The following is a 24,994-nucleotide window of genomic DNA, read 5'->3' on the forward strand; positions in this document are numbered from 1 at the left end:
GGCTGGGAGAAAATTCTGGCCTGACTGAGAATTCTTCTCTGATCGAGAAAGGAGCTGTCTGCTTTCAAGGTGGGGCCGCTGTCGGGAAATCTCAGCACCCCCTGAACAAAACCACACCCTGGCAAAAGCCCATCAAAGCATCTCCGCCGGCCTCCTCCACAAGCCCCAGCCGCAGCACACTCCAGGGTGGGGAGCTCTGTTAGAGCAAGCTGACTTACTCTGGTAAAAGTTCCTGCGAAGTTGTGAATATCAATGCTTGGCTCTTCTGCATACACGTAGGATCGAATCTGGAGAAGATCCTGTTCAACAGAAGGGGCGTGGCGGGTTAACACAGTCAGCGTAGAGGTCCGGACTTCACGAGCAACTGCACTTCCCAAACGCAGCAAACAGGCTCTCAGAATCACCGGGCAGGGAGACAGAAGAGGAAGCACCTCCATGAAGTTGTTTCTGGGGTCGCTATGAACAACACCCCAGGCGCCCTGAGAGTCCAGTGTCACCCTGGAACCTGCGCCTGCCCAGCATCTCCACGGATGGTGATGGAGATGCCGCACAGCCATGAATCCCTCTGTCGCGGGCAGATCCCCTCTGCTAAACTCTTAACTAGACTTGCTCATGCCAATGAAACACTTGCTCATCCAGGAAACACTCAGGCACCACGTGTGCGAGGTCCCAGGAAGGACTGAAAGAAAATATGCATACTATATAGCCACCAAAGGGCTGCTACAAAACAGTTAAAGATCAAAAACGGACGATAACAAATATCGGTAGGAACATGGAGAAACTAGAACCCTGGGGCCCTGTAGTGAGGATGTAAGACAGTGAAGCCACCATGGAGAACAGCAAGGCGCTCCTGGCAAGAATTAAACACAGAATTACCACAGGACGCTGCAGATCCACTTCTAGGTGTATGTCCAAAAGAAATGACAGCAGGGACTCCAGGTCTGTGTACACCCATGCGCGTTATTCACAAAAGAGGTACAAGCAGCACAGGTGTCCATCGAGGATGAATGGATAAACAAACGTCATACTAGTAGGGTGGAATATTACTCAGCCTTAAAAAAGGGAGAGAGATTCTGCCCCCTGCTGTAACATTAATGAACCTTAAGAACATTTTTAAGAAAATAAGCCATTTTAAGAAAATTGCCCTAAAAAGATAAACACTATATGCTTCCACTTATACGAGGTCCCTAGAGTGGTCAGTCGGAGACAGACAGAAGGGTGGCTGTGGGGCTGGGGGAGGCGGGAAGGAGGGAGAGTTCTGGAGAGACACTAGGGGTGGCTGCACAGTAAGATGAACGCCTCTGATGCCACCAAATGGTACACCTAAAAATGGTGACGATGGCAGCTTTTGTGTTACATGTATTTTACGACTTAAAAAAAAAGACGACCACAACGAAGCAGCAGCAGCAGCCAACCTTAGGAGATAAGATGAGAAGAAGCGAGAACCCTGGGCAAGAACTGCGCTCGGAAGCTCCAGTGCCCCACAGGCAGCCTCAGCAGGAGCAGCCGCCGGGCTGGAGAGGAAAGGGCCAGGCAGCGCAGGGCGGCAACGCAAGCGTCCAGGCGGGAAAGTCCCGCGGGCTGGCAGCTCCCGAGAGCAGGAGGGGAGCGGGCACCAGGTCAGGTCATGAGTGAGAGGAAAGGTCAAAAACGTGTCCTCATCAGGTCCCGGCTCCAGCAGTGCCCCACGGGCAGGCTCACCTTCTGAGTTTCGGTGACCCGCGGCCTGAAGACCTTTCGGGGCCTGGACCCTGGAGAGACCACATCCGCAGGCCCCCCACAGCGGATTCTCAGCGCGGGTGGACGCCACCGTTACTGCGGTCCCATCTCCCTGTGCGCAAGTCGGAGGCTGCTGGGGATTAAACCCAGGGCGCTGAGCCCCATCCCTAGTCCTGCTTTATTTTACACACAGTCTCCCTAAGTGGCTGAGGGTCTGCCAAGCTGCCCAGGCTGGCCTCAGACTTGTGATTTTCCTGCCTCAGCCTCCGGAGGCCCTGGGATTGCAAGCGTTTGCCAGCATGCCCGGCTAAGGTGCTTAACTAGGTATTAATGTCATCACAGGTACAACCGTGCAGGAAGCTGCCTGGTATCTGCGCAGGACTACACAGTCTCAGTGCCCACTGAGGGTCTCCCCACAGAGCGGGAGCCCACTGCACACATGCGGACTCCCCTGCATGAACGTGGCAAGATGACAGCACCCATCCTGGGTGGCTCTTCTCAAGGTTTTGGCTCCGTAACCAGAAGGTCATTTGCTGAGAAGGTCCTCGAGTACAGATCCTTGGCCAAACACCTGCTGGTCACCAGTACTCAGAGAACCAAAAGCAGATCCCAGCTTCCCTGGACCCCGTGTGAGTCTGGAGACATGACCAAGCCCCTCGGCCTCAGTCTCCCTACCTGTGAAACGGCCACAACCCCTGAATCTCAAGGGAGGTGTGCGGAGGAAGGAGACTCTAGGCAGAAAGGTCTTGCTCCTGCCATGCAGTGGGAGACGGCTGCCATCAGCAGCAGCGGCCTCCAGAGAGAACACACGACTGACCAGGGGACCCCCAGGCCACCCCCACTGTCACTACGCCCAGCTCCCCCGTCCCCTCTTTATCTTCTCCTCGCCTCCCTTTCCTGATTCTTCTTACTTCCTCTTCCATTGAACAAAACGCTTCCAAAACCATTACTGCTGATCCTGACCAGGTGCCCCCCTAAGCCAGAGGGCACATCAGCCCTGCAGAGGTCCGGGTGAGCCAACACAGCTAATTCTCCCAAAAGGACAGCTCCTGCCACTAGCCTGTTCTGGCATGTCCCAGTCCTGCCATTTAAAAGATTGGTTGATTGATGGATGGATTGACTTATTTATTTATTTATTTTCCCTTTCTGCACTACCAAGGATCAAACCCAGGGCCGTGTGCATGCCAGGCAAGTGCTCTACCAAGGAGACACACCACAGCCCCACACAGGTTTCTTTTTACCTCTCCTTCACTTCACCTATTAAAGGGAAGTCGGGAGAGTTATAGAAAAAAAGGAAGCAAGGATTCTCTTATTAGCTAAATCTTACTTTAAACCCAAGATATACCAGTCAGGCATGGTGGCACATGCCTGTAATCCCAGCAACTCAGGAGACTGAGGCAGGAGGATTGCAAGCCTCAGTAACTTAGCAACTTTGTGAGACCTATCTCAAAATTAAAAAAAAAAAAAAAAGAAAAAGAAAAAAGATTTTAAAAAGGGACTAGGGATGTGGTTCAGTGGCAAAGTGCCCCTGGGTTCAATTCCCAGTACTCAGAAAAAAAAAAAAAAAAACTACAGCAACAAAAAACCTAAGACACCTGGTTCTAAACATAAAATTGTCTATAAATATTAAGGGACAGAAAATGGATATACTATGATATCCACAGGTCTTGGAATATTATGAAGATGGAAAAAAGAATGAGGGTATGCTCCAAATTTTTAGTGAGCTACCCACATTAAAATGTGCAGATTCACATGAAAACCTGGGTTTTTGAGTTCTGGGTTCTCTTTCAAAAACCATCAGCAGACAAAAGCACTCGGCCACAAAGGTCTGGAGTTGAGGCCAGTGGCCAGCCCTGGAACAGGGCCCCGGCTCCCGGTAACTAACTAGGAGGTGCCGCCAGCATCCATGTTTGCAGGGAGCCCCTGTGTACCCATAAGAAGGCATTAAACCTGGAGGAGAAAACACCACAGAGCGCAGCGATCCCGTCTGTGTAAGCCACGCCGCAAACAGGTCTGCGTGTGTGAACCATCTGGAAAGATCACCACCTGCTCCACACAATCCCCTCTGGGAAAAGATGAAAGTTGGGGTAGAGGCCGTGAGCCTCTCTTCGCTGTATTCTACATCTTTCCATACACACAGTTTAATAATAATAAAAAGAATATATTTGTGTATCACTCAGGTGATCTTCTCATATCATTCTCTTCATCTAAAATTTTATTAGAATGCTGCTTCCCACTCAGACCCGAGGTCACCAAGGCCAAGTGTTCCCTGACTAACAGCAGAGACAGCAGATCTTCTCTGAGCCCCAGCCCAGGCCTGGACCTGATGAGGGTCAGATGAGTGATCGTGAATTGGGAGACGCTCCCCAAGCACACTAGCAAACACCACCCTATGCAGGATAATACGCTGACATCTTGGCTTCTGGGTCCCGTAACAGAATCTTTCCATCATCTGAGGCCCAAATCCTTTATCTGAAGAACACTCACCAGGAAGGAAAACCAGAAAAAGTCAGAATCGGCCTTAAACTGGCTCCATTTCATGGGCATGACTGTTTCCAGGGCTCCTACACTGAACTTGATAGACTCGCTATTCTAGAATCCCTGGTTTTAACAATTACCATGCCAGGCATGGTGGCGCATGCCTATAATCCCAGCCACTCGGGAGGCTGAAGCAGGAGGATCACAAGTTCGAGGCCAGTCTCCACCATTTAGCAAGGCCCTAAGCAACTTAGTGAAACCTTGTCTCCAAAAAGGGCTGAGGATGCATGTAACAATATGAAAAAATGATATAAAGTTTCAAAACCCTTTGAGGAAGAGGATTACAAAGAATCACAACCATCAGTGTGATGGGCCTTCTCATCCATTCAATGCATATGTATTGAGCACTGAAGAGAGAAACCTAAATAAATACTTCCTTCCCACGGGGGGGGGGGGGGGGGGGGGGAAGGGCTGAGGATGTAGTGCCCCTGGGTTTAATCCTCAGTACCAAAAAAAAAAAAAAAAAAAAAAAAGAAAAGTTATAAAGGGTACGACTTCATTTTTTATTCGCCATGAAAAATCTCCAGTGGGGCAGCCATGTTCACGGTTACAGTAACTCTACAAAGGCACAGAACTTTCGCCTGCCTGCTCCTTTCCCACCAGATAGCATCAATCCACATGTCAGGAACACAGGAGAAGCTCCACGTTCTACTTAATCCTTCCAGAACACTGGTGGGCAAGTCAGTCTCTGGGCATTTCAACCACATTTGGCCAATACTGTGGCCACTCGTCAGGCTCCACTGTCCCATGCAGTGGGGGTTCGGTGGCTCACGGGGAGTCTGCCTGGAGGTGGGTGGAGCGGGAATGCCAAGTGAGAGTGGCCAGAAAACAAGACACCTATGCAGGACTCCTGCATGACATGCACGTGACGTGCTGGACACACCCGACCAGGCAGACTCAGGGCTCCCGGGGAGCAAACAGCAAGGGCCAGTATCAGAAAGATGCATGCTTGACCAAGGGGCAGTGGGCAGTGAGAGGGGACAGAGGCCAAGGTCAGGGCCTGAGGACCACAGCAAGCCTTTGGGGTCCCTGAGCAGCGGGTGTGCGCTCTGATTTCCCGTTAATGTTCTGCCAGGCCCCCTGCCCAGCTCTCCCATGATTCTGAGCCACCGGAAGGAGCTCAGTACATGGTTCACACGCAGGAACTGAGGCACGACAGAGGTTCTCCGGGGCCCCACAGTCCCCACCACCCCACTTCACATGTGATGTCCCTTCTGGCCCTCGAGGGCATGGGAGCTCGAGAGCCCTGCTAGGACCTGGTGGCCAGAGTGCTTCTGTAGGGAGGGCTACTCACAGCGGCTGTGGGGAGCCTTTGCGTGCAGGCCACGGGCAGCCGCAGCTTCCAGTCCGTCTCCCCATCCAGCTGATCCGTCCGCAAGAAGCAAGACCCTGTGGAGGGAAGTCGGGCATTGTCTACTTACTCAAAATCCCAGAGTCCTCTCCTCGGCAGTTCTAAGCAGCTCCTATTCTGATCCTTACAAAAATCGCCCTTTGATGGTCAATGACCCAAAGGGGGAAAAAATCCCTTTCTTCCCACTTCCTCCATAAGCTCTGAGATCTGGGTTCAAAGTCTCATGCCACCTTCACCCCCCACGAGGTTTTCTTTTTCTTCAGTACTGGGGATTGAACCCAGAGCTGCTTTACCGCTGAGCCACACACCTAGCCCTTCTGATTGTTTATTCTGAGACAAGCTCTCACTAAGTTGCAGAGGTCGGCCTCCAATTTGCAATCCTCCTGCCTCAGCCTCCTGAGTCTCTGGAACTGCAAGTGTGTGTTGCCAATCCTCGACCTTGCTAAACCACAGCATGTCCTCATCTTAAAAATGGGAAGAAACAGCCTTCACAGCTTGTTGTGGTTCAGTCATGGTTCAGTGGCTGGCACAGGGTGACTAGCCCTGAGGCCATCTGGTAGGGGTTATGACCCCTTTCTCAGGAAACAGACCATCGGGGCAGGTCCCAGCTCTGCCACCTACTGGCTTCGTGTCCTAAATAGGACTGTGTCCTCTCTGAACCTGTTTCCCTGTGTAGAAAGTGAGCCGGTAAAGGCGCCAGCCCCCAGGCCGTGAAGGCTCTTCGGCCGCTGAGCACACCCGAGAACTGCAGCGGTTTGCCTGCGGTGGTGAGTGCAGAGGCCAGGGCGTGCCTGGCCCCAGCCACCAGGCCGCCTTCAGTGAGCACGACGCCAGAACCCATTCAAGGCTGTGCTGCAGCTTTTAAAAGGACTTTTTCATCTAGTGCACTCTGTCCCCGCTCCTGGTTACAGAAATATTATTCGTGTGGATTTTTATCCTTATGCTCAGTTAATTCATAATCACATAGGCCGCAACAACCTGGAAGAATAGGAGCGCACCGTTTTTAGATGTTCAAACACTTCCAATTGGGCCAGATTGTGTCGGGGGTACTTTTTTCCTTAGGACAACTTAAATAAAAATAAAAGGCAGGCAGGCAGCCTGCAACAGGAACGACGGCAACAGGTAAGGGCCTGGAGGCTTTGGGGTTCCCGCCCGCACAGGGGGGCACACAGCGGGCTGGTGGCAGCCGAGCCCGCCTCCTCCCCCAGCCACCAGTACCGCCTTCCATGAGAAAGGTCTCTCCTTGCCTCCGCTAGACACGCTTCTCATCCCCGCAACTCCTGAAGTTGAGCCTAACAGCCCAAAAGGGGGGAAGGCGGGGCGGGGAGGCTTGTGGGCGTGGCGCTGTTGTGGGCGTGGTTGTTGTGGGCGTGGCCTCACCAGACATCAGTCATCAAGGCTCCAACCATCTTCTTAATGATCAAAATCGATCGAACACTTTCAATTTTAAAAGACTGTTCTACAACAAAGATGTTTCTGATTCACCTTCAGGGCTCTAAAATGGTATCCGCCTCAGTGACATTTTCGAATGACTATCGTGCCAAATTACCACGGAAAGGTTAATGGTTATGCTCCAAATGGATCTCAGATGTTTACCGTTTTTTTCTGATGTCCTCAGGAAGATCATGTCAGCAGGGACCCGCTGGTTCTGTGGTATGGAAAGGAAGACTGTCACTGTGAGCAGCCACAGGTGGGGTTCCGCCCACCCCAGGCCAGGAGGGCAAACGAAGCCCCACCCCTCTTTTAAGTTTCTGCTTCTGTCAAAGACAAATTTGGAGGGTCATTTTGCTTTGAATCTGAGGAATCTTGCACACCCCTCTTGAAGCCCCATCTCAGAACGGAAGCCCCCGGTTTTCCTGCAAATGCAGCAGCACCTGCTAAAGCTCCAGCCGAGGCCCAGGCCAGGCTGAGCCCACGCCCGCGGCCGTCTGCACACACCCTGGTCGCACCCTCCGCTCATGCGCTCTGCCTCTACCAATCTTCCCAGATCGATGTCTGGCTTTTAGTGGGATTTTGATAGGGAAGGCGAAATGGTAAGAATGGGCAAAAGCCATTCTTGAAAAACACCGGAAACGGACAGCAGCCCCGACTGAATGAGGAGCAGAAGTGCATCTAACAACACCCCGCAGGCTCGGAGCTGTCAGCCCCATAGTTTCCCCTCAAGTCGACCTTGGGTTCTTGGATTTAATCCTTTTAAAAGGGCATAGTTCAATTCCTACAGAAACAAGGTAGCACAGAATCCTTTTCTGATCAAATATTATTCCAAGACTCTCCAGGGCCACCCCAAAAATCTCACACCTTCCAGACACACACAGTAAAAAGAGATGTGTTTGCTGAGGTAACAAACATTAACAGGGCTATTTTTAAAAATACATTTTGGGACATTTTACTGTTCTCAGGTTACACTTCACCCCTGACCTCATAAAATGGTTGGCAGGCACAATGTTTGAGTCAGAAAAGGCAAGCTAATATTGCTCAAAAGGAGAATTAGATGAGTATTTCTAAGTATCAATGAGGTGAGCAGACTTACAGGGAAGATTTTATTTACTTTTTATTTTATTTTATTTTTGTACCAGGGATTGAACCCAGGAGCCTTAACCACTGAGCCACATCCCCAGCCCCATTTTTTATTTTATTTAGAGACAGGGTCTCACTGAGTTGTTTAGTACCTTGCTATTGCTGAGGTTGGCCTTGAACTCAAGATCCTCCTGCCTCAGCCTCCCAAGCTGCTAGGATTACAAGCGTGCACCACCAAGCCTGGCTGGAAGGTTTTATTTAAATAAAAAAAATTTAACCCAAAATAATAAACATACAAAAAGGACGTGAAAACCTGTACTTGGGGGGTGTCTGAGTTTCCCCCTCCCCCCAGTACTGAGAATCAAACTCAGCCTCACACATACGAGGCAAGCACTCTACCACTTGGCTCATCTCCAGCCATATTCACTTTTATTTTGAGACAGGGTCTCCTTCACTGGCCCAGGTTGGCCTGGAACTTGTGATCCTCCTGCCTGTCTCCTGTAGCTGGGATTACATGCATGCACCACCATGCCTGGCTATATTTGTGCATTTTATAAGCAGGATTTCTTGCTATCCAACATACACAAACCTTGAAAAAACATTCTGTGTTTATCTCATGGGAAAGTGATTTTTCTCCCCCAGGCAAAGCTGTTGGATAGAATCCAAAAAGCATTACTCAATTTCATCTACCAGATGTGCAAATTACATGTCAGGCTGCAGAAGCAGCTGCACACTCACTCTGCAACACCCACCCCGCAGCCCTGCCAGGATGAGCTTCCAGCCCCGCTCACCTTTTCAACAATGATGAGATCTCCCACTTGGATGCTGGAACTCTTCACCTTCATCGTCCCTGCAAAGCAACAGGCCCAACACATCACTGTCACGGAGTGTTTCAATTTCCCATAGCTCTGGAGAGGCCACCAGCCTGCAAGGGGGGTGAGGTGTGCCGGATGCTCCCTGAGAAAAGCGTCCTGCTGCAGAGACAGCAACCAGAGAACACCTCACGGAGCACGGAGACAACCCGTGCCCTACCAAGAGGATCCCTGTCTCACAGTGACAAAGATTTCGCCACGAGGGAATCTGTTTTGCCTCAAAAAAAAAAAAAAAAAGGTCAGGGGGACAAAATTAAGAGTCAGATCCATGAGATAAAGTGAAATTTCAATTTTCAACACTAGCTCAAAAAAAAAAAAAAAAAGCTAAACCAAAATGACTGATTTACTTTTTAAAGTACAATTTCTATACACTTTGGTTACAATGATGATAAGATGCCATGATTTTTGTGGAGTGTTTATCTGAATCAATGATCAAAGCTAAAATGAAACAGGAACGCTGTGCTAAGTGCTAATAAACATGCGGACAGCTCCACCCAACCCCAGCACCCGCCAGGGGAAGGTCTGTTTCCAGCTTCCAGATGAGAAAACCCGCGTTATGCTCTGGGGATGAAGAGACATCCGTGCTCACCCCAGCCGTGGTTGAGCTCAGAGTGGACACCGTGCTGTCGTCAGGGCCAGAAGGGGAGGAGTCCAGGATGCCAGGCCAAGAGGAGGGTCCTCCACCCTCCCTGCGGCTCTTCTCCCAAAGGCTCTGACACTTGCACACTTACATTTCACATTTTAAAATGTGAGAACCGTTCTTAGCCCTCGGGCCCCACAAATACAAACAAGGGGCTCAAGGTGGCCACGGGCTGTGGCTGCCAACCAAGATCTAGATCTAGTGACAGCCAGACGCGTGCCACATGGCTGTGCCAGGGGGCCAGAAGGGGGGGCCACAAAGGACCTGAAACGGTGCCCTGCACAGAGAAGATACTGGATTATTCCCTTGACATCAAAGCCCCGTTTACTGAGTTCCTGCTGTATACCAGGTCTCTGCGGGCTGAGGATACACTGAACTCAGATTCTGGTGGAGAAGGCAGCAGAGGCAAGGAACAAATGAGCCAGCCAGGGCTCGAAAGGGTGGGTGTCAACAAATTCTTCGCAGGAGAATTGAGACCAGAATCAGCCGTGTGAAGGACACTGTGGTTACCAGGAGCAGATAAAAATGCAGCCTGAGGGATGAGAGAACCTTGTGCCTGCCTGAGCTCAGCATGCTCATGGCTAACAGCTCGAGTTTTCGTGGAAGGAACAGCAAGAGGAGAGGTGGAAGGGACAGCCTGGGCCAGAGGGTCCAGCGCCCCATGAGCAAACCCAGAGGAAGTGGACCTTCAGTCTGGTGATGGGTCAGATTCTCATTCAAGGGAACAACACCATAGAATCTTCACCGTTACTGGTGTCCATAAAAACTCCATTACTTTGCAAATGTTTAGCTGAGAGACAGGAAAAAAAAAAAAAAAAAAAAAAAAAAATAGTAAGCAAAGCTCAAAAACAATATGCCCCAGAGCAAGACCATGCATGGGGACCAGGGTCACTATGCCCTCAGCACACCTGCTTAGTCTGCGGTAGGCGGAGCTCAGAGCACTTCCAGCTTGAGTTCCTGTCGCTTCATAAAGAATGGAAAGACACTACTGAAATAATCAGCATGCACAACTCTACATTTTCATTAATGCCACATATTTTAAGTGATTTATTACCACTGACATTTTTCAAAGCATTCAGATAATGTCCATTCAAAGGACTCTGTAGTAATCTCCACGGAGTTTGATTCTAACCAATCTTTGCATTTTATCAAACCTCATTAATTGAACAAGAAGTAGGGTTGACACCAGAAGTTCTACATACAAATACTACTGACTTCTAGAAAGCTCTTGGCCAGTGATGACCAGCTGGGCCAACCCTCAACAGCTGCTGGGGACTTCCGGCACATATCTCTCAAACTTGCACTACTAAGAGAGCCTTTAGCACCGAATGGTGCCTCACTTCCTAAAACTGATGCTGACCCCATCCGGTAGCTGAGTCCGGGAATGCAAGGGAGACCTACAAGTCTCAAATTTCATTCTGTCTTAGGCTTTGGTCAATATATTTGCAGAGAGACTGGTGAATATCCACTAATCCAAACAATCAGACCCAGCTGCATCTGCAGGGGATCAGTTCCAAGACCCCCCAGGAAACCCAATTCCAGGGGTGCTCAAGCCCCTTATACGCTGCACAGAACCTTTGCATATCTGTATCTTCTCGCTACTGTGAATTATCACTGGATTACTTCCGATGCCTAATACAATGTAAATGCTGTATGTAAGTCGTTACATCATACTGTTTAGAGAATGACAAAATTGTTTGCAACTGTTCCACAGGCAGGAACCACTGCAGGCCTCCCCCAGTGCACACTGGCAACAAGGTAACCCTTCTGATCCAAGGTGGGTGGAAGTGGATGGAGAGCCTGCAGATACTGAGGGCCCCTGGAATGAAGGTGAGTGAAGAGTCTCTAAGCTGCAGAACTCTTTCACTGACTGAGCTACCTTCTTTCTCCACTAGGGGGCAACCAAAGAACCGGCAGGAACAGAACCTTCTTTCTTGTGGGGGGAGGCTTTGCTTGGAGGAAGGTCATAAATTCAACGTGGCCCTCAGTGCCAATGAGGGCTCCTTCACCCGCGCCTGCCCCAACTTCCCAAACATAAATTTACACATTGTCTTTTGAGTTTTATGACTAAAATTTATGCTGCTGGCCTGACTTGAACAACCACACCTGGGATCAGATCCTGGGGACAGAGTTACAAGTGTTAAAATCCAACTCAAAAGCAAGCACTGGTTTTAACTCTGGCTGAATAACAATTGCCCATGTATCTGTCCCTACATGAGCTGCACGGAGACTACCACCAGGAGGCCTCTCCAGAAAGGCCTGACCTCTGGAGACGTGCAGGATCTAAACCTTTCTTTGGCATAGATGTTTTCTAAATTCTTCGTTTTTTACCATAAGCATGAGATTGTTTTGCTAATAAGAAAAAAATAATCGGCTCAGGTTTTTTAAGTGACCAGGCCCAGACGTTTTCCCTTCTGCAACAGAGTCCTGATTTACGATCAGTTAATTTGAACTGTGCCTCTCCATGTCCATCTGTTCTACCTCAACAAAAAACCCTTTAATCCGCCGTGTTTGCAGATCCTTCTGAGTCACCCGGCAGGCCGATCCTTCATGTGAACACTCTGCTATTCCTGCCCATCAGCCAAAGGCCTATCGCTCCACCCCAGGGCCAGGGAGCCACACCTCACCAGGCCACTTGTGCTGCTTAGCAGGGTTTGCGCGTTAGCATCTGGGAGGGGGCAAGCCTCAGCTTTGCAGCTTCAACAAGAGAGACTTCTAGACTCCCACTCAATTTCACCAACGAAGGGTGCCGACCATAAATTTGGACTTCCCAGTCTCATGGTGCCATTTCCTTGTGGTCAAAAAATCTGTAGTTCAGGGGCTGGGGAGATAGCTCAGTCGGTAGAGTGCTTGCCTTGTAAACACAAGGCCCTGGGTTCGATCCCCAGCACTCAAAAAAAAAAAAAAAAAAAAAAAAAAATCTGTAGTTCAGGACTGCATGCAGTGCGTGAGTGAGAGTGTGTGTGTGTGTGTGTGTGTGTGTGTGTGTGTATGCACACGCATGTTCATCCTGCATGAGGAAAAGACAAATCTAAAATGAAAAGAAAAAAGAAAAAGCAGGAAAAAAGACAAAGCAGATGATGACATTTATATTCCAACATTCACCAAGAGCTTCCACCAGCCAGGCACGCAGATTGACTGCATCTCGATAATACATCCCCATCCAAGAGGCTCATGGGCTGGTAGGGAAGGTGCAGTCTGAAAGGGAGAAGGACAACCCTGAGAGTGGGGCCCGGGTTAGAATCGAGGGACAGCTGCATACTCTTATCTGGGATCGACTCCCAGGACAAAAAAACTCTTCAGATGATGTGAAGGGCCACAAACCTGTCCTATCTGACCTTCCATCAACCACCTTTCTGAGTCTTCCATAAATGTTCTTGCAAAAAGAGGAAGAACAAGATAACGAGATACAGAGAAGCCATCTGGCAGAGCTTCCTATCTTCCTAAGAAAGTCTGCAGAGAAAAAAAAAAAAATAACACTTTTACAGTGATTGTTACAAATCCCAAAAGACAGCAGGGGCTCTCCTTACAGCCCTGGAGCAGAAAAGAAAATACTGCCCCCCACTCCCTAGCCCCCACACTTCCCCCCCCCACACACACACCTAGCAGGCACAGTCCTACTTTAATTTTTTTAAAATCCCACCTCTCTGAGAGTCTAAGATGCAAGCAGGACTATTTTTCTGGGTACTCTGATGCTGTGAGTGGTCTACTGTTTTCAACTTAAAATTATGATTTTTTCAAACAAGGGGCCCTGCAAATCATACAGCTGGTCAGGAAGGAAAGTCACAGCACCGTGACCTCTCTATAAAGTACTCAGGAAGACTTGGCCCTGTCCTAGGGGTGAAGCCCCAGAAGCCTGTGCTTCTCCCTGTGGGTCCGCTAACCTCCCAGCTCCCGTGTCCAGGCGCTAGTTTGTAAGTGCATAAAAGTTGGGTATGAGATTTTTGCAAAAGTGAAGCGGAAAGTTCTCTCCCTGACACATCCTAAATCACTAAATGTCTTCCAGTAAATTCATCCCTTCCAGCTTTCGCCACTTCACCCAAGTGGCCTTGCGGGCGGTTTATTAGGAGCAGCAAACGTCCACCTACTGGAGCTGTTTGTTTCTATAGAGGGGACCCAAGCCTTTCATAAGCAAATCTACCGAGCCAGCCCAAGCCGGGCCTTTCATGGATGACAACTTCAGAATAAGAGCAGTTTGTCCACATTGCAGGGAGAAACCAGATGTTTCCCTTGGATTGAAACAAGCAAATGACAATTCAAACTGCAGAACAGCCTACCAAAAAAATTTCTCTTCTTGAATAAATTCCAGGGCGCTAGTAAGTGTGGGCCTATTTTTTGATCGCAAACAGCTCCAGTGTACGGCCCTTGTGTGCGGGACACTGATCGCTTTTGTAGATCTCCAGCAACGATCTCCATACACTAGCCCTGGTTAATGTATTACTCTTTAACTCGCTCTCTAATCTCACTGTGACAGTGATGAGTTGTAAATTCTGCTCCCTGTGTACATTTCCTGGGGTTGACGTTAAAACACCTCTGCAGACCCAGCAGAGTTCAGAGGTTTAAAGTTGAAATTTTCATATTCAAATAGTTGTCTGCATTCCCCAAGTCCCAAGAAAAGACTTATTTGAAAACGGTTGAAAAGTGTAATTATAAACACACTATTCCTTCCTGTTGCTCTTGTTTAAAGCACTGAAAGAAAAAAAAAAAAAAAAAGACTGAGATTTAAATGTAATAAATGTAATAAGTTCATATTCAACAGAGGGTTTTAAAATAAATATGTAACAGTCTTACCAGCTTCCAGTGCCCAGGATGATGAAGCAGGCTAATACCCTTTCTTTTGGAAAGACAGCAGTGCCATTTGCATGTGAGATTTTTTTTTCAGGGTTTGTTTTCTTCATTAAACAACAGATCAGTTCACCCCTGAGTTGTACGTAGTAAGTGAAACTGTATACTGGGAACGGGAAAACGTAACCTTACAGAATTGAAATAACTTTGCATCTGTTAAGAGACTATGATTTAAAAAAAAAAAAAAAAAAAAAGGCAAAATCTGTTTTAAGTAAGACTCATAAATGCTGATGCTCTGGATCTCGGGGAGCGAGGCCTGGGAAGGGGAATTCTTTGCTCACTGAACAGCAATCAGGATCCTAAGTGGAGGATCATGGCAGTTTTGCTGCTTTGACATCAAAAACCCATCCCTGCCAATGGCTTCCTTTACAAATCAAAAAAGCATATATTCGTGTTCACCCAGCTTGAACGAGAGTTTATACTTTGAAAAAAATAAATGGTATTTCATTCAGTTAATTAACTGGAGCTAAACAATTCCCCATTAACAAACACATTTCCCCAACACTATTCTACCTTCTGATTAACTCCAGTAGAACACAACTCCCCAGAAGAAAGCCACACGCTGGGGGTGCAGCTCAGGGGCAGAGCACTTGCCCAGCATGTAAGAGGCACTGGGTTCTGTCCCCAGCACCAAAAAATAAAAAATAAAAATAAAAATAAATTTTAAAGAAAGGAAAGAAAAACGTGTGTCCTCAGGTCTCAAAATGCAGTCACATTAATTGCAATCCCAGATAATGGTCCAGAGCAGATTTTGAATTAAACTGAAAAAAAGAAAAGGGGGGATCTTCAAAGGAGGTAAGATTCTTGGGCTCATGGGTGGTTCTACACCTGGGAAAGGGTGCCCAGCATGGCTAAGGGCTTAGAAAGACCTGGGAGAGGAAAGGTCTCCTCTGCTTTTACGCTACGTGTAGAGGAGAAAGCTAAGATGCCAGATGCCAGGGGCATGGATCCTCGGACCAGGACGGACCAGGACTTGGTGGGACATCGGTCCAGATGTGCCCAGCAGGACAGGAGCAGTGGCGACTGCCTTCATCATGCTGTTTGCGCGTTCTTTCCAGGCTGATTATCCACTGTTTGGCTGGGGAAGGTTTTCCTGGTGGGATGCATTCTCTGACAATGCAAATTCAGCATCCCTCACCACCTGGGACGGGCACACACAGCACTTCTCCAGAATCAAACTTTTGGTGTGGGGAAGGTAAGAATAAAGAAAAGTCATTAGTTGGCTAATTAGTCTTTCTCGGCCCAAACCAACTTTTTCTTATTTTTTAGGTGCTTGGGATCAATCAAATCTTCCGAGTACGAAACTTTTTTTCTGGCTCTGCTACTGGTTCAAGTTCTTTTCTCGGCTTCATTTCCAGTGCTAAATTCATATGGGAAGGTAGTTTCATAATTACAAAAACTCATAAAGGTCCCAAAACTGCTCTCAGCGTGAGCTTAACACAGCTTCCCTAGGTCCTTCGAAGGAGGACAAAGCTAGAATGACAGGTTTCTTTGAACTCAGAACTGTGTTTTAAAATGCCCAAACCATAAAAGCCCCCTGTACCGTATGCATGAATGCTAAGCATTACAGCAATCACCGAGCGACTAACTGCCGAAGTGCTCAGCTCAGCTCCTGCACATAGTAGGTGCCTGACTTTAAAGTCTAAGAGTTTACATTTAGACCCGCCTGGTTTAAAGCACCACAGCGCGGTCCTTAACTAGCTCCATCAGCTCAGATGCTTCAGCTCCTCAGCCTGGGCCTAGTGATGGATGAGAAAGAAGTTGCCCCTTTCCAGTGTCCCCATCTGTGGAAGGCACATCCATAGGACTGTTTAAAATCACCAACCAGCCAAGCCTGGTGGCACACTAATCCCAGCAACTTGGGAGGCTGAGGCAGGAGGATTGCAAGTTCAAGGCCAGCCTCAGCAACTTAGTGAGACCCTGTCTCAAAATAAAAATGATGGGGGATGTAGCTCCATGGTAGAGCAGCCCTAGGCTCCATATCCAGTACCACAAAAGTAATAATAATAACCACCAACTAGACCTTACCTGTACCTGGTTGGCTCAGGGTAAGAAGTCCTCCACTTTTCTCCTGCTTCCCAAGTGGGACAGCATTTTTTAAAACAGCTCCAATGCCATTTTGTATACAGGCCTTATATACAAATTCCTGGATCCCAGAATCTACCTTCCCAGAGACTCAGGTCCTGAATGGCCCATGGTCTTTTCTTTTTTCTCCCAGGATGGAAAGACTCAAGAAACACGGCCTGCCTGGGAAGAATAAGGTGGAGCCAGAACCGGGGTCCTGCCGCCCACGCTGCCCACTCACCAGGTCTCGGCTCCACCTGATGCTCTTTTGGGAGACCTGTTAACCAGGGCAGGCCTCGCAAGCTGGCCATCTGGGTCCTGGCGTGGGTCCCGTGTTTGGTCAAAAGCTCTGCTGCGAGTTTTTTTTTTTTTTTTTTTCGCTGATGCGGTGGCACAAGCCTAGAGTTCCAGCACCTCGGGAGGCTGAGGCGAGTTTAAGACCAGTCTCAGCAACTTAGCCAGACCCTGTCTCAGACAAACAAACAAAAAGAGCTGGGCATACTACAGAGATACAGCCACATCAATGTTCATAGCTGCTCAATTCACAATAGCCAGACTGTGGAACCAACCTAGATGCCCTTCAATTGATGAGTGGATAAAGAAACTGTGGTATATATATACAATGGAATATTACTCAGCCATAAAGAATGATAAAATTATGGCATTTGCAGGCAAATGGATGAAATTGGAGAATATCATGCTAAGTGAGATAAACCAATCTCAAAAAGCTAAAGGACGAATGATATCGCTAATAAGTGGAGGATGACACATAATGGGGGGGAGGGAAGGGTTAGTATTAGGGTTAGAGTTAGGGTTAGGGAGGGGGGCAAGTATGGAGGAAGGAAGTACTGTATAGAGGGAAAAGAGGGGTGGGAGGGGTGGGGGGAAGGGAAAAAATAACAGAATGAATCAAGCAACATTGTTCTATGTAAATTTATGATTACACAAATGGTATGCCTTTACGCCATGTACAGAGAAACAACATGTATCCCATTTGTTTACAATAAAAAAAAAAAAAAAAAAAAAAAGAGCTGGGGATGTGGCCCAGTGGTACAGCACCCTGGGTTCAAGCCCCAGCACGACAAATTAAGTAAATCACAGTGAGTCAGGGTCTCGCTATTGCCAGGCTGCCCTTGAACGCCCAGACTCTCCCATCCTCCTGGCTCAGCTGCCACACAGCTGGGACTGCAGGCTGCTATGAAATTCTTAATATCATTTGAACATAGGTCCTACAGGCTTGTTTTACGCTAGACCTCACAAATCATGTGGCCAGGCCTGCTCTCTTTTCTCCGAGACTCAGGATAAAGGTCACCTCTCCGGAGAGACGTCCACTCCTCTCGGATGGGCTCCCATAACCCCTGGCCCATGCCTCCATTCATTTCCCCTTAACCAACCCCTGCAGCAAAACTATGAGCTCTCTCCAGTTTATATCAGTCACAGGCACAGCCCGAAGTCCCTCTCAGGCAAGAGGTACGTCGTAGCAACTCTCCACATTGGGTGTCATTAAAATCCTGGAGTCGCTGGGAACTTACAGGATCTGCCCGCCTAGCAGGGAGAGGTACAATTGGGACTCTCACACCCAGGCAGAGCCCAAGCTTGGGGCCACTACTTTCAACTGCCAGAAACTTCTCAGAAGCAGGAGAGCAGAGTCAAGAAAGGGAACATTCCTTGTGAGGGCCACCACACTCCTGCCATCAACTAAACAAGATGATGCAAAATCTTGGAAGCAGCTATTTTTAAAAAAACTGTTGGACTGAGGCCCCAGAACATTCTTAGGTGCTCACGGCCTGTTCTGTTCAGGGTCAACTTGCTCAACGCAGCCGGGATGAGCTATTATTAATTCCAGTTACACCTCCGTATAATTGTTTAGTTTCTATCTTTAGCCCAATACTGAATCCTGTGAATATGTGCCGATCCAAAATATTTAAAATATTCCCAACATATGTGCTCTCTGTCAGATGGACATTCCAGAAAGTCTGGACTGAAAGGAAAGTTCTGGCTTTCGCCGCTCTGCAGAACAGATGCTGTCACCATGGCAACGCTGTGTGTTCTGAGGGAACTCAGAACTTCCCACTAAAATATGTCAATGCCCATGGAAAATGAGAATTATCCCAACAGCAAACCCCCTGTGTGAAAATAAAGGACACAGAAAAAAACAGTTTCAAAACTGTTATCTGGGCTGGGGGTGTGGCACAGGACACTTGCCTAGCTGTGTGAGGCCCGGGGGTCCGTCCCCAGCAGCACAAGGAAAACAAAAACAGAACTAGGGTCTGTCTTCCCTCCCAGTGGAAAGATGCTCAGTACCAGAGCTTTCAGCTGGCTGTTTAAGATCGCTCTTTTTTCTGAGTCTGAGCAAGTCTGAAATCTTTTCATTCTGATTAAATTAAAGTCTCTCAAACTCTGGCCACCTCCCAACAAGACACTGCACCTTTGGCAATTCTTAAAAGCATATGCATTCCTGACCAAAAATGCATGTCGTGAATCCCATTTTGAAGCAACCTCAGATCAATACAAACCAAAGGACAGGTTACAGAGGGACTGGCCTGAAACTAGCCTGTCCTTTTAAAAAATATCAATGTCATACAACACAAAGAAACCCAGGAGCTGTGCCAGGTTATAGGCCAAGGAGAGAGAAGGAAATGCCACCAGTGAACCTGGATGGGTTCCTGGACCAAGAAAAAAAAAAAAAAAAAAAAATCCACAGAGGGCATTTTCAGGGCAAATGACAAATCTGAGTAAGGACCATAAATGATGAGCAGCATCTACCAATGGTAAATTTCCTGACTTTGATATTTGCACTGTTATGTCCAAGGAATGTTCTTTTAGGGAAGAGAAGGAATTTTGTCTGCAATTTGACTCTGATGACATGGTGTGTATGCAGAGAGGCTACTTAAAAAAGCAATCCCCAATACCCCCCCAACCCCCACAAAAAAAGCAGATGTGCTTAATGTTAACAAAGGATGTGTCTGGATGCTCTTGGGAGCTTCTTTTAGGATTGTGCAACTATTCTTTTTACTTGTCAGAAAGTTTATATTAAAACACTACATTGGGTGGACTGGGGTGGTGGCTCAGTGGTGGAGCGCTTGCCTAGCATGTGTCAGGCACTGGGTTTGATTCTCAATGCCGCGTATAAATAAATGAATAAAATGAAGGTCTAACAACATCTAAAAAAAAAAAAATTTAAAAAAAAAAAACACTATATTGGTACAAATACTGCTACTATGCAAACGTCCCGGCCTGAAACCCACTGACCAAGGGTTTGTTCTGAAAATTCTGGACACTTCACGACTGTCCACACACATTTATCTCATCTTGCTTCTGAACGTACTCAGTGAGGATGCTGGTGGAAAGCTTCCCTTAAGGAAATATTAATTGAACAGCAAAGTCAAAAGTCCGTGTTCCTTTTCTCCCTCCCCTGGGGCCTCACAGTGTGGGCTTGTTGCCCTGGCCTCCCCCCAAGTGTATCCAATCACTAAAGTCGCCTCCGTCACTTTCCAGGCTGACAGTCTGCTCACGGTTTTGTTGGGCTCTCAAGACAAATTGCAGAGCGAGGGCCTGGGCTGATACTCAGAACTGTGTTCTGCTGCCTTCACTGCGCGGCCGCCTGACAATGGGGACCCTCGGCCACAAAAGGCCACCAACAAAGGAAGACAAGTTTTTAATGCTGGAGCCATCTGCCAATTCTCCTTAGCATCTTTTCAAGAACTGAGTGAAGTTAAGGCCGGAGCTGGGAAGGGGTGCTCAGGGGAGGACAGGAAAATCATCCCCGGGAAAAGCCATTGCAATATGAAAAGGACCTAGGCGGGAGGCTGGCCGCTGGCTGAATGGGATCCCAAGGCCCCTTTTCTTGAGCTCTAAAGAGATCCTGTGCACCCTCTCTGGTGGGGCTTTTGTTGGTTGCCAAGCATTTTAGAGGTTATAGTAAGAATATGTTATTAAGGGCGGATTTAATATACACGGCCACAAAAAGGCCCCTCCAGAGAAGGTCTTCTGACTACCCACGTGGAAAGCCAGAGCCTTCTGCAAAGATTACCCTGGCTTTTTTCTTATGTAGCAAAATATCCCAAATACAGTGACTTTTGCCTTAATAAAGCATTTCTAGACGACTCTAAATCTCCCCTCATCCCAGAAACTTACAAATTTCTAAGACCACCAACCACAAAAATGTATTCACATGCACCGAACATTTCCATGTCCTTGGGACACGTGAAAGTTTCAACTGCAGGTGTGCGAGCCCAAAACATACCACCCCAACATTTTTCCTGGGAGGAAATTCTACTAAAAACCTTGAAACCACGGACAGACTGCTTGTACTGAAGCTGGAACACCACAACGCAGCTCAGACCCTGGCCGGGGGCCAAGGCCCCTGGGCGCCTCTCTTCCAGAATTCTCAGTTCCCCTCAGCTCTCCTAAAACAGCATTGAGTAGAGTCAGTCATCGTAGGAGGACAGCTGATTCTGGATTTCTCCACTGAGATGATTAGCTAACATGAGGGAATGTGAGGGAACATTCTCTCACTTCAAATAGAAGTCAGCTTTGCTGGGTCGTTCCTGGCTTCTCCAGGGGTGTCCTGGGGTTGGTTTTAAAGTTCCACCATTGAAAATCTGCAACAAGTCCTGCAAGGAGCCAGCGATGGATGTTTACCTGGTCACCCGTCCTTAGATCAAAGTGATTTGATCAAGTGAGATCAAATGCTCACAATGCTTCAATACCAAGGATTTATAAGATGGCTTTGAAGATGATATCGAGGATACAATATTTGTGTAAATTTGTTGCCTTTGTAAAAACTAAGTTGCAATGTTTGACTATAAAGTAATCATAGATGAAAGCTGGTTATCTTTTAAAGCTGTTCATGGCCTCCTGTGGGGCCAGGAGTGTGCCCTCCTTTCTCAGCCCACAGGGGACAGGGAGCAGGGCCAGCTGGGTGGGGGGAGGGGGGCAGGTAGAGGCCCCCCTGGTGCCCAAGCAGCCGAGTGACTGGGCGATGGTCCCACCACACGGCACACCCTCACCCCGGCCTTGAGCTCTGCTCCCATGACTGTCATCGTCTGTGACTGAGGTGCAACCCATGGCCCCATAGCCCAGGGGCTGACCTCTTGCCGTGAGCCGGCTGTAGACCTGGGAGTTGACCTCCTTGTCCCGCACATAGCATCGGATCTCCTCCACCGCCTCTCGGATGACCGTGACAGCCAGCACGAAGCCCTGAAACGAGAGGGGACAGGGGGTGAGCCCTGCTTAAAACAAACACGTGCACTCTCCGGATGCCAGGGGTGGAGAAGGCAGCGGGAAGGACCTGTGGATCATGCCACACACACCTCCCCGCACGCACCCTGTCGGGCTCTCCCTTCAAGAACACGCGATTACTCACACCTGGAGAAAGGCCACCCTAGAGACACTGATGTCACACACACATTACCGCAGGGCCTGGAGTGAAATGCCAGGGATCCCAACCGTCTCTCCACAGGCTAGAGACACACCTGCACACAGGCACTGTTCTGTTTTTTGGTACCAGGGATGAAACCCAGGGTCACTTACCACTTAACCACATCCCCAGCCCTCTTTATTTTTTTATTGTGAAACAGGATCTCACTAAGTTGCTAAGGCTGGTCTCCAGCTTGTAATCCTCCTGCCTCGGCCTCCTGTGCCAGTGGTATTATGGGCATGCACCACCACTTAATTTTTTAACTTTTTATAAAGAAATCATATTAAAGTATTGATCACGTAAGTATCAACCATTAAAAATTAAAACATGCCACAAAAACATGGTCCTTTCCGAGTCCAGTACCCAAAAAATCTGGCAGGGGAGTGAAAAGGGACCCACAGCAACAATCTATTTCCAATTCAGATTTTTCCTCTTGTATCAATAAAAGCAAAACAGTCCCTTCCTTTTCCTTGTGCTCTCACATGCCTTCCTGGTTTTCTCCCGCCGTCCCCACCCTTGTTGAAAGCTGGCAGGACAGTCACTTTTAAAAACACAGATGCCCTAACTGCCTGGGGTGAGCCCGGTGAGCCTCCGAGGGTCTCATTTCACACCGCTTATCCTGTGGAACATATTAATTTCAACTCAAAGGACTTTAGATCTCTTACGCAAACCTCGCCAGGGGCGTGCTGCTTTGTGAAACTCTTCCAAAGACCCAGGGAGAGGATCCAGGGATGGCTACTGTTGCCAATCAGATGTGAAATCTACACTCCAGCCAAAGGAAAACCAGTACCTTTCACAATAAAAGCATACCCAGGCGACATAAGAAGGGGAGAGGAACGTGGTCTAGAAGGAGCTCAGACCTGGTCCCCGGAGCTCCCCTACAACCCCTGCTGTTTTGCTGCTCGGTGCCGGAATCTGGGTTTTTGCCGATTGTTTTTCCAAACATTCCAGTTTCTATTTCTCTCTGCATAGGCCTGGATAAATCCCATTGATGCTGATGAAAATTGTGTGTTTATACAAAGATAGGATCCGCTCACTAACCTAAGTGCTACAAATAAACAGCGCCTGAATTATCGCAACAGCCGTGCATGCGCACACGCACTCTGACTCATCTGAACTCCCTAGGCTAGAAACCACTCTACAAAAGGATGCAAGTGTCATCCAGAAATAAATTCCAACTGTCCACTCTAGGTTATCCTTAACATCCACAGATACTTAAGGACGAGTTTTCATGGGGGGAGGGGGCTGTCTGAGCTCGTAAGGAAATCCTGTGATCACACAGACAAGCAGTTCTAAAGGTGCTAAGCCTCTTTGGTAAAGTTGTACATCAAAAATAGACTAAGCCCAGCCGCTCAGGAAGCTGGGGCAGCCCTCAAGGATCACTTGAGCCCAGGAGTTTGGGGGAAACCTGAGCAACACAGGGAGAATGAGAGAGAGAGAGAGAGAGAGAGAGAGAGAGAGAGAGAGAGAGAGAGAGAGAGAGAGAGAGAGAGAGAGAGAGAGATATTGAGATTGAGATTGATTGATTTACTAAAGCAATAGTAATCTATGGGGGACAAAAATCAGAAAAGTAATTGCCTCCAATCGGGGTGGAAGGTGACCAGGAAAGGCAGACAGCATTTTCTGCAGTGGTGGAAATGTTCTGGATCTTGATTGAGGTGGTTTTGTCGGTGTTGAGAAATGTCAAAACTTACACTTGAAAACTCAACCGCTGTGTACCGTCTGCTATTGTACATTTTACCTCAATGACAAAATCTAGATTTACTACCTGGTCATCATATAAGCAATTCCAGATATCTCCTAAGAATTTCTCTTCCTGATATATTAATAGCAAGGAAAAAGAGCTATTAAAAGCTCAAACTTAACCTAGACTACAAGCAGCAATGTCAATACGGTAATAAGTTCAAAATTAAAACGAGGACCCTGGGGTGGGGCACAGTGGTAGTGTCCCATCCTGGCCTCCAGCCCCATGATTGTTTCTTGCAAGAATTCATTTCATTTTCCTAGTAAGTCAGGAAGTGGACGTGACCATGCCTGTTTTACAAATGAGGAAACAGGCTAAGGAGAGAAGGCTTGTTTTAAAGTGGATCACTTCCTCATGCATGCCAGGCAAGCGCTCCACCACGGAGTGGCTCCTCCGCCCCGAAGGAGACCATTTGTCAGCTGCAGCGAAAGCTGAGCCCAGACCACATGGCCCCCGGCCTTCACTCAGAAGCACTGAGCTTACAGCTAGATCTGACTGGAGAGCCCTGTGGGTGTGACAACGCAAAATGTGTTCTAGCTGAGAATCTTGCATTTGATCTTCTATGTAAAGCATCTCTTAAGGGAGGAAGGAGCAGAGGAAGGGGAGCCAGGAGAGGGAGGGGAATGGGAAAGGGAGACACAGCGGAATGAGAGTCACCAAACTGTCCTGCGTATGCACACATTCATCCCACCGAACCTCGCTTTCAGTTATAATACAATGCACCCACTAAAAAGATAATTTAAAATAAATCTCTTAAGCAAAATCAGCCTCCATCACCTGAGCCATAGGTGCTCATTTGTCTTCGATCGGAATCCCCTTTCCTGTAGTCCCTAGGAAGGACAACAGAAACACAGGGCGAACACCCCCAACTCAACCATGGTGGAAGAGCGGATATAAAAGGGCCCATGGCGAGGAGCCTGAGACCTCCAGAGGCCGCTCGCACCTGCAGAGAGGCTGTTCACCTGCCTGGCTTCCCCTCCCAGCAGAGGCCGTGGGGGAGGCTGCAGCTAAAAGGAAAAATGGTAACTACTGCCCGTGCTGAAAATCGGGGTTCCCGGCTTCTCCTGGAAACGCAGGGTGTTGCTTTAGCATGGAGACAACCCTGAAGTGGAGCCTGGGCTCTCCTCAGAGGACATGTGCCCTCCAGGTCACCCCGGCCCCACCACCAGGCCCCAGGCCGCCTGTCTCACCCTATCAGCTGCCACCGGACCAGGAGCTCACCAGCATCGCTGCCGCTGGGGACAAGAGCGGCCAGGAGAAAGGGCACAGCAGTCGCAGTAAA

The 24,994-nt window shown here is 48.3% G+C and overlaps 1 protein-coding gene across 6 annotated transcripts in view; it reads right to left on the reverse strand.

Moving 5' to 3' along the window:
* ATP9A (ATPase phospholipid transporting 9A (putative)) overlaps positions 1 to 24,994 on the reverse strand; it is a 119,625-nt gene that overhangs the window by 59,438 nt on the left and 35,193 nt on the right. For all 6 annotated transcript variants that reach the window (XM_079127000.1, XM_079127004.1, XM_079127003.1 and 3 more), the window contains exons 4-8: positions 21,640 to 21,748; positions 8,917 to 8,975; positions 7,205 to 7,256; positions 5,552 to 5,646; positions 219 to 299 (exon numbers count right to left, since the gene is read on the reverse strand). In XM_079127000.1, the coding sequence (XP_078983126.1) occupies positions 219 to 299; positions 5,552 to 5,646; positions 7,205 to 7,256; positions 8,917 to 8,975; positions 21,640 to 21,748 (396 nt within the window). The remainder of the gene's footprint in view (positions 1 to 218; positions 300 to 5,551; positions 5,647 to 7,204; positions 7,257 to 8,916; positions 8,976 to 21,639; positions 21,749 to 24,994) is intronic.

The sequence above is a fragment of the Sciurus vulgaris genome (genome assembly GCF_902686455.1).
Source record: "Sciurus vulgaris genome assembly, chromosome: 2".
NCBI lineage: Eukaryota > Metazoa > Chordata > Mammalia > Rodentia > Sciuridae > Sciurus > Sciurus vulgaris.